Genomic DNA, 14,323 nt, shown 5'->3' with positions numbered 1-14,323 from the left:
GCAACACAGTAGAGTGAGCTGTTCCCATTATCTCTCCCTCTTTGAATTACAGCTAAATAGACATTCTTTGACCCATGGAGGATACCCATACAGCACAACAGGATGCCTGAGAGACCTACACAGCTATACATCTGAAGATGGGTGGACTGGGGCCCCCAGGAAGTAGTGCAGATAGGTGAGCTCTCCCCTACCCTTCCCTGGCAGCCCTGTGTGCTTGCAAGAACACTTTCCAAGCCAGCAGGAGCACCCATAGTGATGCTTTGGTCCTGCAAGTGGGAATGCACCAAGGCGTGACTGTAAGAAGAGGCGGCAGCAGGCCTGAGCCCATGGACAAACACTTCCCTGGCCAGCAGGAGAGCCCATCATGCTGCTGTGGTCCCAAGAAGTGGCCCAAGCTAGGACCCCATGAAGAAGCCCCACCCACCAAGCATAGGAGACAGCACAACCATAAGAAGAGGCTGAAGCAGATCTACATGTACCTACAAATGCTTTCCTAGCTGGCAAGAGCACCCACAGTACTGCTGTAGACCCACAAGTGGGAAGGTACCTCAGTGTGGCTGTAAGAAGAGGCAGTGGCAGTGCTGAGCCCACGTGCAAATGCTTTCCTGACCAGTGGGAGCATCCACTGTACCTCCACAACTTCCAGCAGACAAAGTGGAATCAGAAACACAGCCCCTGCTCCCCCTCTCTGGGGCTGGCAGGTGGAACCTGAGACCTGATACTACCACAAATGCACCAGCAAAGGATTTGTTCATCAAGCACCATGAGAAACAACATAGAGCAGAAGGAAGACGACAAGTCTCCAGAAACCAACCCTGAAGTCACAGAAATTTACAACCCAAATGACAGAGAATTTAGAACAGCTGTCACAAAGAAACTTAATGAGTTATAAGAAAACTCAGAAGGACAATTCAATGAGCTCAGAAATAAAATTAATGAGAAGCAAGAATACTTCAACAAAGAGATTGAAACAATAAAAATCCCAGGAGAAATTCTGGACACAAAGAACCCAATTAATGAGATAAAAAATAATCTAGAATCCTTAAAAAATAGAGCTCACATTATGGAGGAAAGAATTGTAGATTTAGAGTATGGAAATATAGAAATGCTTCAGGTAGAGGAAGAGAGAGAACCAAGATTTTTTTTAAATTAAAGAATTCTTTGAGAAATATCTGACTCAATTAGGAGAAGCAACGTGAGGATTATAGGTATTCCAAAGGGAGAAGAGAAGGAGAAAGGAGCAGAGGACTTTTTCAAAGAAATAATAGCTGAGAACTTCACAAACCTGGGGAAAGAACCAGCCTTACAAATACATGAAATCAATAGAACTCCTAATTACCTCAATGCTAAAAGATCTTCTTCAAGGAACATAATAGTAAAACTGGCAAAAGTCGATAACAAAGAAAAAATATTAAGGGCAGCAAGGCAGAAGAAAATAACCTACAAAGGAAGCCCTATCAGACTTTCAGTAGTTTTCTCAGCAGAAACTTTACAGGCTTGGAGAGAATTGAAGGATATATTCAAAATGCTGAAAGACAAAAACTTTCAGCCAAAAATACTATATCCACAAAACTATCCTTCAGATATGATGGAGAAATAAAAGCTTTCCTAGATATGAAAAGCTGAGGGAGTTCACTGCCACTAGACCTCCCCTACAAGAAATGATCCAGGATGCCCTCATACCTGAAACAAAAAGGCAAAGGGCTACAAAGCTTTGAGCAAGGAGATAAATAGACAGACAAAATCAGAAAACTGCAGCTCTCTTTCAGAACAGGTAGCAAATAATCATAAATTAAAAGACAAAGGGAAGGAAATCACCAAAAGTAACATAAACACTTCAACTTAGTCAAAAACCCACAATGGAGAAAGGAAAGTCTCTTCAATAAATGGCTTTGGGAAAACTGGACAGCCACATGCAAAAGAATGAAAGTAGACCATTATCTTGTACCATATACAAAATTTAACTCAAAATGGACTAAAGACTTGAATGTAAGACCTGAAACCATAAAACTCCTAGAAGGAAATATAGGCAGTACATTCTTTGACATTGGTCTTAGCAGCATCTTTTCAAATGCCATGTCTACTAAGGCAAGAGAAACAAAAAAAAATTAACAAATGGGACTATATCAGACTAAAAAGCTTCTTCAAGGCAAAGGAAACCATGAAAAAAATGGAAACACAACCCACAAACTTGGAGAGAATATTTGCAAATCATATATCTGATAAGGGATTAATTTCCAAAATATATAAAGAACTTGTACAACTCAATACAGATGGCCAACAGACACATGAAAAGATGTTCAACATCACTAATCATTATGGAAATGCAAATCAAAACTAAATCTAAACTAAACTAAAAACTAATATCATCTTACTCCTGTCAGAATGGCTATAATTACCAAGACAAAAGATAATAAGTGTTGGAGAAGATGTGGAGAAAAGGGAACCCTCATACACTGCTGGTGGGAATGCAAACTGGTGCAGCCATTATGGAAAACAGTACGGAGATTTCTCAAAAAATTAAAAATAGAAATACCATGTGATCCAGCTATCCCACTACTGAGTATTTATCCAAAGAACTTGAAATCCACAATCCAAAGAGATTTATGCACCGCTATGTTCATTGCAGCATTTTTCACAATAGCCAAGACGTGGAAGCAACCCAAGTACCCTTCTATGAATGAATAGATAAAGAAGAGGTGGTATAATATATATAGTGGAATACTACTCAGCCATAAAAAAAACAAAATAAGGGCCAGCCTCATGGAGTAGTGGTTAAGTTAGGCACACTCTACTTCGGTGGCCCAGGTTTGCAGGTTCAGATCCTGGGCACAGACCTTCACCATTTGTCAGCCACACTGTGGTGGCAACCCACATATAAAGTGGAGGAAGATTGGCACAGATATTAGCTCAAGGCTAATCTTTCTCAGGCAAAAAAAGAGGAGGATTGGCAACAGATGTTAGCTCAGGACTAATCTTCCCCAGAAAAAAAAAAAAAAAGACAAAATTATCCTATTTGCAACAACATGGATGGACCTTGAGGGTATGATGTTAAGTGAAATAAGCCAGGCAGAGAAAGACAAATACTGCATGATTTCACTCATATGTGGAAGATTAAAAAAACACATGAACAAAGAGAACAGATTAGTGGTTACCAAAGGGGAAGGGGGCTGGGTGGTGGGTGGAAGGGGTAAAGAGGCACAAATGTATGGTGACCGATAAAAATTAGACTACTGGTGGTGAGCAAGATGCAGTCTATACAGAAATTGATACGTAATAATGTACACCTGGGGGCCAACCCAGTGGCCAAGTTGTTAAAGTTCCACATGCCACTTTGGTGACCCAGGGTTCGTGGGTTTGGTTCCCCGGTGCGGACCTACTCCACTCACCAGCTATGCTGTGGAGGCATCCCACATGCAAAGTGGAGGAAGACTGGCACAGATGTTAGCTTCCTCAAGCAGAAAAAGAGGAGGATTGGCAACATATGGTTAGCTCAGGGCAAATCTTCCTCACAAAAAATAATAATAATAATAATGTACACTTTAAATTACACATTATTATAAACTATAATGATCACAACAAAATAATTGAAAAAAACAGAGGAAACGTACTTAATCACAAATTATTGGAAACATTCCTCTTGAGATTAGGAATAAAAAATAGATGTTGAAAATTACCATTTTCATTCAAGTGAAGGTGCTATACAGTGGAATGAAACCAAAATAATCTGAGTCCACACTGATACAAATAAATAAATGAGTGAATGAGAAGAGAAAGTTTTTCCTTTAGAGTAGAATGCCATGAACAAACTAGGGAGAATGATGGAATTAGAAAACCACCATTTGATAAACTATCAGAGTAATAATTAATTCAGCCAAGAAACATTGATGGATACTAAAACTAGTGAATGAAAATTTGATGGGGAATTGTATATTTATATAGTCTTGAAGTATCTTCTCACAACATGTTTATTAACTACAAAGAGAAAAAGTAACTTTAAATGGATAAAATCAAATGAAACCACTTTAATCAAGTGATCAAGTAATGGGACAAATCAAAATGTGTTCCTCTTGATGGAATACAATGAGATGAATTCAGCCTCAATTCTGTGATATTGCTGCCAAAAATTCATAACCTGAATCTAATCATTAGAAAACATCAGATAGAACCAAAGTGAGGAATATTCTGTCCTGTGTTGATGCAAATTACTAATAACTATTATATAGATAAGAGAAATAAGGTGAGGTTTACTTGAGCCAAGCTGAGGACTATAATCCAGGAAAGCAGTCTCCACAAAGGAGGAAAGTGTTCTGGAGAAGCATGGTTTTCAGTACAGTTTTACACATTTTTAGAACAAAGAACATACATTAAACATGCCCAGGATACATATTCATCAAAGTTTCAAAGAGATGTTCAGTGCAAAAAGCAGGTCAACTTGACCCTGATGTCTGGCAAATGGAATTTATCAATACTGGTGGGTGTTACCAATACTGGCATTGTAGGAGGGGAAGTATACATTCTTACCTCCAAAGAATGGATTCTTTTACTTTGAGATGTTTAGTGCATTCTTTACTTTAATGTTTAAAGCAAATGTACAATGTACATTTGATAGCCAATAAGTCAGACTTCTTTAGTTCAAACTGAATCAGTTTTAAACCAGAATAGCTACCCCATAAACCTCAATATGTGAAAATTTCTTGTCACCTGTAACCCTTAAGTGTTAAGGTTGTGAAAATTAAGGAAAGACTAATAAATGCTCCAGATAGCAAAGGAGATTAAAGAAACATGACAAAAAATGCAACACATGATCCTGGACTGGAACTTTTTGCCATACAGGACATGATTGAGACAACTGGTGAAATTCGAATAGGATTTGTAAATTAGATAATAGTAATGCCTGACTTTTGATGGTTGTCTTGAGGTTACATAAGAGAAGGTCTTTGTTTCCATGAATTATACTCTAAAATATTTGGGGGTGATGGAGCATGATGTTAGCAACTTACTCTTAAATGGTTCATAAAAAATCTTCGATATAGAGATTTAAAACGGACACATCTATGGAGTTAGAAATCAAAACAATGATTGTTTTTGATTGGGAAGCTGTGGCTGGGAGGGAAGATGAGGGACTTCTGGAATTTCTGGATCTGGGTGATGGTTACATGAGTACTTTCACCTTGGGAAAATTCATCTAGCTATACACTCATGATTCATGCATTTTTCTATATGCATGTAAGGGAGGAAGACATTTCCTCTACCCACTCTAGGTCCTTCTGGCCAGATAATGAATTAAATTTACACGAGAGAGAACAACAGGAGAAAATTAAACAAAGCTTTATAACATGTATACACAGGAGAGACCCAGAAAAACTGAGCAACTCACCAAAACGGTGGAAGCTCTCACCTTAAATACCATCCTCAGCTAAAGACAAAGGAGGATGTTGGGCATGGGGGGAGTCAGTTATGGGAGATTACCAGAAAAGCACAGTAAACAAGAGTAAGGTTATTGTGCAGATTTAAGTCCTTGCCTTCAGCATTGATAAGAGTTTCTAGAGACAAGGTCATCCCCCCTTCTTCCTGGTAGAGAGAGGGAGACAACTTTACAGATGGAGATTTCCTTTACAAATGTAAATGTCTCCTTACAAAGGGTTAAATTCTGCTTTTCAGAGTTTCTCTCATGTCTGCAGTCTTTAAAAGTAACCAGCCCAAAATAATCCTCATGCCAAAGAGACATATCTTGGGGTGGCCAATTCCAGTCCCCGACATGTACATTATTTTAGTGGAGGAAAATAATTTCCCTCTACTGTTCTAGGTTCTTGGCTGAGACCCCTGTTTAATAAAAGAAAAATTATCAAGAAAAAAACAAAGTTTAATAATGGGTATACCTCCTGTATACACAGGAAATACACAGCAAAGCTGAGTAACTCCCTGAAACGGCCTGAGCCATCACCTTAAATACCATCTCCAGCTAAAGATGAAAGAAAATTTGGGGGCTGATGGTTATGGGACACACGGTAAACAGGGTAAGGTCTTTACACAGATTTCAGTGATTGCCTTCTCCATTAATAAGCAATTTCTAGAGATTTAGAGTCATCTTTCTCTTCCTGGAACAGAGAGGGAAACATCCTTACATCTGGAGATTTCCATTATAAATGTAAATGTCTCTTACAAAAGGGTATTTTCTACTCAGTTTTCAGAGCTTCTCTTGTGTCTGCTGTTTCTTAAAAATAACCAGCTTGAGGGGCCTGCCCAGTGGTGCAGAAGTTAAGTGGACACATTCTGCTTTGGCAGCCCTGGGTTCACGGGTTCAGATCCTGGGTGCAGACATGGCACTGCTTGGCACACCATGCTGTGATAGGCATCCCACATATGAAGTAGAGGAAGATTGGCATGGATGTTAGCTCAGGGCCAGTCTTCCTCAGCAAAAAGAGGAGGATTAGCAGCAGTTAGCTTAAGGCTAATCTTTGTCAAAAAAAAAAAAACAAAGTAAAAAAATAACCAGCTTGAAATACTTGTGGGGGATGAGAATTTGCCACCTCAAAATGTGTCTCTTCGGCTTGAGTATTTTTAAGAACAAAAGAATCAGAAAGAAACTTTGACCTTCCTCCTAACTGCCTGAAAGAATTCAAGATAAAAGACCTGTCCCAGGAAGGAGCTATCACCATAGGTAACTCTAGGTGTGGTAGACAGGAAGGCACCTAGCAAGGCCAAAGTTCTCTCTTGGGTCCCACTGTCTATAGATGACCCAGCAAACATTTGTTTACCAAACATTTGCTTTTCCATCTCCGTGTGAATTGCCTTCCACCCCTTTGAAGCTCCAAACCACTACTCCCAACACCCTCCTTTGTCTTTAGCTGAAGATGGTATTCAAGGTGGTGGCCATTTTGGCAAGTTACTCAGTTTTTCTGGGTTTCTCTCATATATACAAGTTATTAAATTTGTTTTGTTTTTTTCCTGTTATTCTGTCTTATTTCAATTTAATTCTTAGACCAGCCAAAAGAACCTAGAGGGTAGAGGAGTGTTTCTTCCTCTCCTACATAACCAATATGCCAAAGAGGCATATTTTGGGGTGGCACATTCTGCTCTCCTACATTATACCTTGATTTTAAAACAAAAGAGACCCTAGTCAAAGCTAAACATCAATAAGTCAGCACAAGTCTTAAACACACACACATATTTGGGGAGAAATCTTCCTCTTATCAAGAAGTTCCTTGTGCTACAATATTTTCCATATCCTAGAGGAAAATTCACCAATAGGCATCTTGCCTCTTATTATGGAAACTAACATTAGGAATACTTCTGTCTCTTTGAAAAATTTAGAGATTTGTACTGGTCTGCAATTGGCAGATTTCTCCTGAAGCTGCCTGATCACCCTGCTGTCTATTCCATTTATTCTCAATAATTTTTTAATTTCCATTTCCCTACCTGCTTTACTCACAGAAGCATAACTCTGAATCAAGTGTGGACTCTGTTTGTGGCCATTACCTTCATTCTCTAAGGGGCAGGCTAACACACATTTATAACAGGTCTTTCTGTGAGCAAAACTATGGTCTTACAACTTCCCACTCTTTAAGTATTTCTCCATCTTCAGCAGCATTCATATCATTTCTTTGCTGCTGCTGCCTTCTCCAGAATTAATTAATTCATCAAATATTTATTGAGAACATTCTATGAGCCATACCATTCTAGAAACTGGAATACAAAAGAGAATAATGTCTCTGCTTTCATGGAAATTACAATCTGGTAGAGGAGAAAACAATAAATAAACAATGGTCCCCCCAGTTTCTTTTCTTTTTTTCAGATAGTGTTGTCTGCTTAGAAATCAATAGTAGGTAATGAAAGAGACTGGGGAAGTTCCTTTGTAACGAGAGGACATCTGATCAGAGTGATGTGGAACCAGCCATTTGAGGATCTAGAGAAAGAGCAAACACAAAGCTTTGTGGGAAGAAATCAAGCACATTTAAACTTACTGTCACGTAAATTCTAGGTGACCTTAAGTTCGTCTGATGTGTGTGGTTTTGTTCCTGTTTCTGTGGTTTGACTGCTTATCCCAAGCACGTAAAGCTAGTGCCTGTCACATCACAGGCATTCAATATATATACGTGGAAGAAATTGTAGGGGAGGAAGAATTATTTCTCTACCCTCTAGGTTCTTCTGGCTGGTCTAAGAATTAAATTGGCATGAGACAGAATAACAGGAAAAAGTCAAACAAATTTAATAACATGTATACTTGGGAGAAACCCAGGAAAACTGAGTAACTTGCCAAAATAGCCAAGGCCACCACCTTAAATAAGATCTTCAGCTAAAAGCAAAGGGGGCTGTTGGGGATAGTAGTTCAAGACTTCAAAGGGGAGGAAGGCAATTCACATGGAGAGAGGAAAGCAAATGTTTGGTAAACAAATGTTTCTGAGCCATCTGTAGACAATGGGACCTGAGAGAGAACTTTGATAAAATGGGCCTTGCTAGGTGCCCTCCTGTCTACCACACCTAGAGTTATCTATGGTGAGAGCTCCTTCCTGGGACAGGCCTTCTGTCTTAAATTCTTTCAGGCAGTTAGGGGGAAGGTCAAAGTTTCTTTCTGATTCTTTTGTTCTTAAAAATACTCAAGCCAAAGAGACATATTTTGGGGTGGCAAATCCTGATCCCCCACAAAATGAAAAAAATGGGAGAAGGGCTGGAATCTGGGAGTGAAAGAGAAAGGTGTGAGCCTGTGACAAGGAAACACAGGACCTCCAGGGCCAGGGAAACGGTTGGAGTTTATTCTAAATGCAATGGGAAACCTTTGCAGGTTTTTCATCTGGCGGGGCCTTGATCTTACTTACATTTGAAAAGATCATTCTCTCTGCTCAAGGGGAGTAAGGAAGCCTTGTGGAAATGCTTCCTCTTTGAGTTTGACCTCCCAGTCAGAGGTCAGTGGAGTTTGGATTTGTACTGTGTATTGAGCGCTTCCAAAGCCTTTCTTCTCAGGGGTTCAGTGGTGACCCCTGTGTCCTCCAGCCCTGCTCTGCCCTGGCCACCACCTTTCCTCAGATTTAGAGTTTCCAGGCCCAAAGTGACTTGGGCTATTCAATGATACAGAAACCTTTCTTTCTACCTTCTTTTCCTCAGAAATTTGATCTGATGCTGCTTCCTCTAATGTCCCACTTCCTTTCTCTCTATGGCTCCTCTGTTCTTTTGAAGCGAGCCCGCTGCTGAGCTGCAAAAGCTGCAGCCAGCTGCCCACACTGATCCTGCTCCTATTACCCCCTGTAGGGCCAACATGGACTGGATCACAGCATCTTCCTTTCCTTTTCCATTTCCTGTTGTTTTGACTGCAGAATAAAACCTGTCTTTTAAGTTGATTTCATCCTCCCTTAGTTTCTGATGTTCTCTTAAAAATTCAAGTGAGAGTTTTCTGACCACACGCCAAATTCTGGAGCCTCCTCGCCCTCTCACCGTCATCTTCATTCTCTGAGCAACCCTGGTTCCAGCAGCCACAAGTATTCCAGGCACACGCCTTTCAAATGTTCCCCTTGTCCCATAAGTCTGTGATAATTTTCATGATTTATTTTCTCTACCACAAGCTGCAACATGGCCCATAGAGTCCAAGTCTCCCTTCTTCAACACCTGTTCATTGATGGATCCCTTCTGCCTACTGGGTCTCTCATTCAGCGCCTGGGTCTTTGAAATCCACAATCATGATCAAGCTAATAATATTATTAGTAAATCATAGATAACATGCATTGAGCACTAGTTATGCGGTAGTAAAGTAGGCCCTATATTATCCCCATTTTAAAGGTGAGGAAACCTGAAGAATACAGTGTTTTAAATAACTTGCCCAAGGTCACACACCATTGAGTTAGATGGAACAAGGATCTAAGCTCTGGCAGTCTGTTATCTTAAACTCTGGGTAAAAGGTTGTGGAGGAGTGAGAGGGGCCCTTTAAGAAACTGCAAATGAGCCATACAAATGTACAGATTAGACCTTCAGTAGTCCCACTTTGACCTTGAACATGAGTGAAGCATATTGAGAGGAACAGTATCTAGTTCTGCCTGTCAATGCCTGGCACTCACAATACAAAAGCCAAAGATTCCAGGCATCAGGACTCAGTTTGTTTTGAGTGAACCTGCCCCAGTTCCTGGGGAACTTCACAATTTTTTGAGTTGGAACTCCTGGATAAGCCTACCCCGGTTCCAAGTGTAAACCCCATCCCCAATGAGAGCAGACCCTTCGTGCGGTAGGTGAGAGATTGTTCACTGTTCTGTTACTGCTCTGACAAGCCTGAAGTCCTGCCCAGGTCCCCTTGCTGTTGCTTGTAGGTAAAGAACCACAAAGTCCAGACCTCTCAGTAGAGGAGCTTCTGTCTCTCGTCATGGTACACTTAGAGCTCTGAGGGGCAATCTCATCTCTTCCCCTGTGGGTTCCAAAGGAGCTGAGAAATAGACACAGGACTCAAATAAGGATCACAACATCAGCCTCGTGGCTGGCAAAGAATCCAGCCTGGATTGAAAGTAAGGAAGGCCTTCCCGAAACTTTTCCCCTTCAGATCTAAGCTCCAGGACAGAGCAGCAACAAGAATCTCCATCTGCTTCACATCTGGTGGAGAGCAAAGGATTCCAGAGCCCAGAGAGAGCTGTCACATGCTTATGAAATCTGGCCCCTGAGTGAACCAATGGAGGTCAGATGGGGGACATGGCACCCACAGGCTAAGTCCCTCCTCCTTCCACAGGGAGGAGCCAGTCAGAGGGAGATGGAAGATTCCCCAGCCTGTGACCCTCTCCAAAAGAACCTGGTCTTGCCTAATTATGTTGCTATTATTAACTGTGTCCTCCCTCGCACTCCAGATCATTCTATTGAGAGGGAAATGAAGACACAAATATCTGAGAAAGTACACCTATGAGAGTCTGGGACAACTGGCAGAAATTGGGGGAGATGGGGTCACTTAAAGGGGAGTTGCAGGATGTCCACGCTGGGGCTGTATGACTAGAAACTCCTAACATAAACATAAGTCCACCAGCCAGCCAGCTTAAATTGTTAGGGAACTTAATGGCGGCCAGGTAAGCAGGAAGGGGACTCAGAGAAGTCACTCCCCACACTGTATTTGAATAGGAGGACTGAAAAGTACTAAAATAAAGAAGAAAATTATTTAAAACCTGTAAAAGATTTATTTCAAAAAAAGATTGATCACAGGAAAATTTAGAAAATTTTAGACAGCAACTGTATTAAATTCTCAAGCAAATTGAAGAAACCAGAGACAATGGAAGATGAGAGTCGATTAAAACATACCAAATCCTGGAAAGAATTTAAGACAACTCAAAAAGCACTGCAGAATTTTAAATGGCATTAGAAACACTAAAGATCCCAATATGCCAAACAGAAAAGCAAATCATTAATGTGGAGGATAGTTTTGAAAGAATAAAAATAAAAGAAATTTAAAAAATAAAAATTCAAAATATAAGGATATACAGATAAAAGTGATCTGAGTGATGATAAATGAGAAAGAAAAATAATGGAACTCTCACAAGAAAAAGTAGAACAAATTAAACAGAAACAACAATAAAACATTTCTTTTTAGATTTTTGAAACTTCAAATTGAAAGGATTAGGAATTAAAGATAATTCTAACTTATAATGATCACATCCCGATGGTAGGGGAAGAATGTTAGAAAAATTCTACTCCTATGTCCTTTAGATAATTCAATAAAGCACAATAAAATGGGGTGGGTCAGACCACAGAGGGAAATGAAAATGCTGGCAAGACTACAAATAAACACATGCAGTCTTTCAGGAGAAAAAAAAATGTTGGCTCTCCGGCTCTTAGACACCTAAAATGCAGTGGCTCTCAACCTTGGCTGAACATTGGAATCACTTGGAGAGCTTTAAAAAATGTAGATGCTTGGGGCCCACCTCCACAAAATCAGATTTCATTGGCCTGGAGTGTGGCCTGTTAATTCTAATGTGCAGCCCTGAATAAGACCCTCTGCTCTGCACTACCCTTGCGATGATGAAAACAGTGGAGAAGGGGGAGGGAAATATAGTCCCCCCTGGGCATGGGAGCTGTGTATGTAAGACAATAAAACATCAGAGCGAAAGATGAGGAAAAACTAAGGTGTAATCCCCAGGAGGCAACTTCAGGATTCACAAAAGGGCCTCAGGACCACAGCTGGGGCTTGATGAACACTTCACCGTATGCTTTATACTTCAGCTTCTGCCAGTCTATGACATTAGGACTGAAGATGCTACCCTGATAGACATTGTTAATCTCATCTGGTGACAGCACAAAGTCCCACATGTTCACATCTCCAATGTCTCCCACGAAAGACTGGCCTTTGTCAAAGCCCCCACCAAAGGAATCCTGCTCCTGTCCCAGGATGATGCTTGCGTCTGTCTCCACATTATATCCCTTCTTCAGACTCTTCCTCACCATGGGCTTCCCATCTACCCAGAGCTCTGTAATCCCTGAGTGGGACTCCCAGGTGACACAGAAGTGCATTGGTGCAGGAGAACGCTCAGGAAGCTTGAAAAAGACGTCAGCTCCACCCACGCTTACACTGTATGCTCCTTTCTGTCCCTTGAAGAGGAGGATCTCATTATTTTGCTTCTTTGTGGCATAAGAGAAGAGGCTATAATCACGGGTCAGGTCGGTATAGGCTTGCAGGCACACGGTGAAGGCTGTGAGTGGCTTCCTTAGCTGTGCAGTCAGAGACACATAGGAATTTCCTGACTCTTTGAGGGAACACAAAGGCCTGTTTGGACATGTCTGTAGAATAGAAAACAGAGAGGGGAAATGTCAGCAGTTGAGCTTTGTTAAAAAACAAAATTCAGGTGAGTAAATCTAAAGCTCTAATTGGCTTTATTCGACGATTCATGAGGCAGGCAGCATCCTATCTAGCAGATGGAAGGAGCTTCAAAGAGCTCTACAAAATGAAAGCCTTTTATAGGCAGAAGGGGGCAGGACGAGGAAGTTTCTAGCAAAGAGTGGATGATTTCAGGCAAAGCTGCCTTCCTGGGTAAGGAAGGGGTCTTACCGTGTTACCTCACTACTACTGACCAGGCAATCCCAGGTTAAAAGTGCGCTAAAACCACAATTAGTTTAGGTATTAAGTCTTGGCTCGCTGACATGGGGCTTAACACAAGAGACTCCATTTTGGGCCTGTTGTCTCTTTTTTAACAGCTTGTTAGGCCACAAAGATGTATTCTCTCACTATATAGAAAGAAACTGGATTTAGAAACGACAGACTGCCCTCTTCCCCAGACCATGACCCCTCCCCGATGCTGGCCGCTTTCCCTAACTTGGCTTTGCACAGTCTAAGCTCGAGACAAGAACTCAGCTACCATCTGAAGCAGTGCCTACCTCTCTGGGAAAAAGCACTGGGGAGGCTGATGACGATCAAGAAACACAGCAACAGCTTCTGCATGTTCCCTCCTTGCAGTCACTGTGCCTAGAATCCTGAGATATCCTCCTGGAAGAAGGTATCAGCAGCTGAGATTCTGGGCTTGGTCCTCTGAGATCTCTCTGTCTCAGGGCTGCTCCATCTTGACCTTATATGTGCAACTGTCAGAGTGGCTCAACTGACGGGTTAATGATTTTCCAAAATTGCCACTTGGAGCCATGAATCAAAGCTCTAAGAGCAAATAAACCAAGATAAATCACAAAATGAGAGATCAATATGGGCTATTTATTAGCGACTCTGTGGTGTCCGCTGGTGCTCCAAGAGCTCTGTGTGGCAATGCTTGGTGAATTAAAACAGTCACATTCTGGGAATCCATTCTGGGGAAGAGCCATACAATATGGGGACGGGAGAGGCTTTATTCACAAAGGCAACCATAACATTACTTAGGAGAGTGAAAAATCATAAAATTGGGGCATATTTCAGTAAATTGTATATATCTACATCCACTAAATAGAATGGAAAGTCATTTAAAAAATAGTTGTGAATTTTATGTTACAACATGTTAAAATGCTTATGATACTATAAGAGAAAAAATAAATTTGTTTGTACACTATTTTTTAAAAGAAGTAACTAGTTTATTAAAAAAAAATCTATTAGGAATACCCCCAAACAATAAATGTTCTTATCATAGTGACATTATGGAGGATTTTTTTTTCCCCTCATTAGCAACGTTCCCATATGTGGCTATTGCTTCTAAAAAGAAGTGTGTGTGTGTGTGTATCTGTGTCTGTGTCTGTGTAAGAAACAAAGAAAGAGGAAATGAAGGTCAATAGTCCTTGAAGCTCCAAAGCTACTGTTTCATTTTATGAATAGGACACCCAGTCTGACTGTGGCTATTTGGCTTTACCCCAAGAATACCTAAAACAGAGAACAGCATCAGTTAGATACCCTGAG

At 40.8% G+C, this 14,323-nt stretch overlaps 1 protein-coding gene across 1 annotated transcript; it reads right to left on the bottom strand.

Moving 5' to 3' along the window:
* Positions 1–11,121: 11,121 nt before the first annotated feature.
* Positions 11,122–13,514, bottom strand: LOC138915014 (C-reactive protein). The gene is given in 3 exon segments (XM_001504402.5): positions 11,122–12,705; positions 12,707–12,735; positions 13,330–13,514. Coding segments are annotated over 3 exon segments (672 nt in total). The 5' UTR covers positions 13,394–13,514; the 3' UTR covers positions 11,122–12,126.
* Positions 13,515–14,323: the final 809 nt, after the last annotated feature.

The sequence above is a fragment of the Equus caballus genome, chromosome 5, assembly GCF_041296265.1.
Source record: "Equus caballus isolate H_3958 breed thoroughbred chromosome 5, TB-T2T, whole genome shotgun sequence".
In the NCBI taxonomy this organism is placed as follows: domain Eukaryota; kingdom Metazoa; phylum Chordata; class Mammalia; order Perissodactyla; family Equidae; genus Equus; species Equus caballus.
Note: the sequence above shows the minus strand (reverse complement) of the source record. Positions and strands in the feature narration are given on the sequence as shown.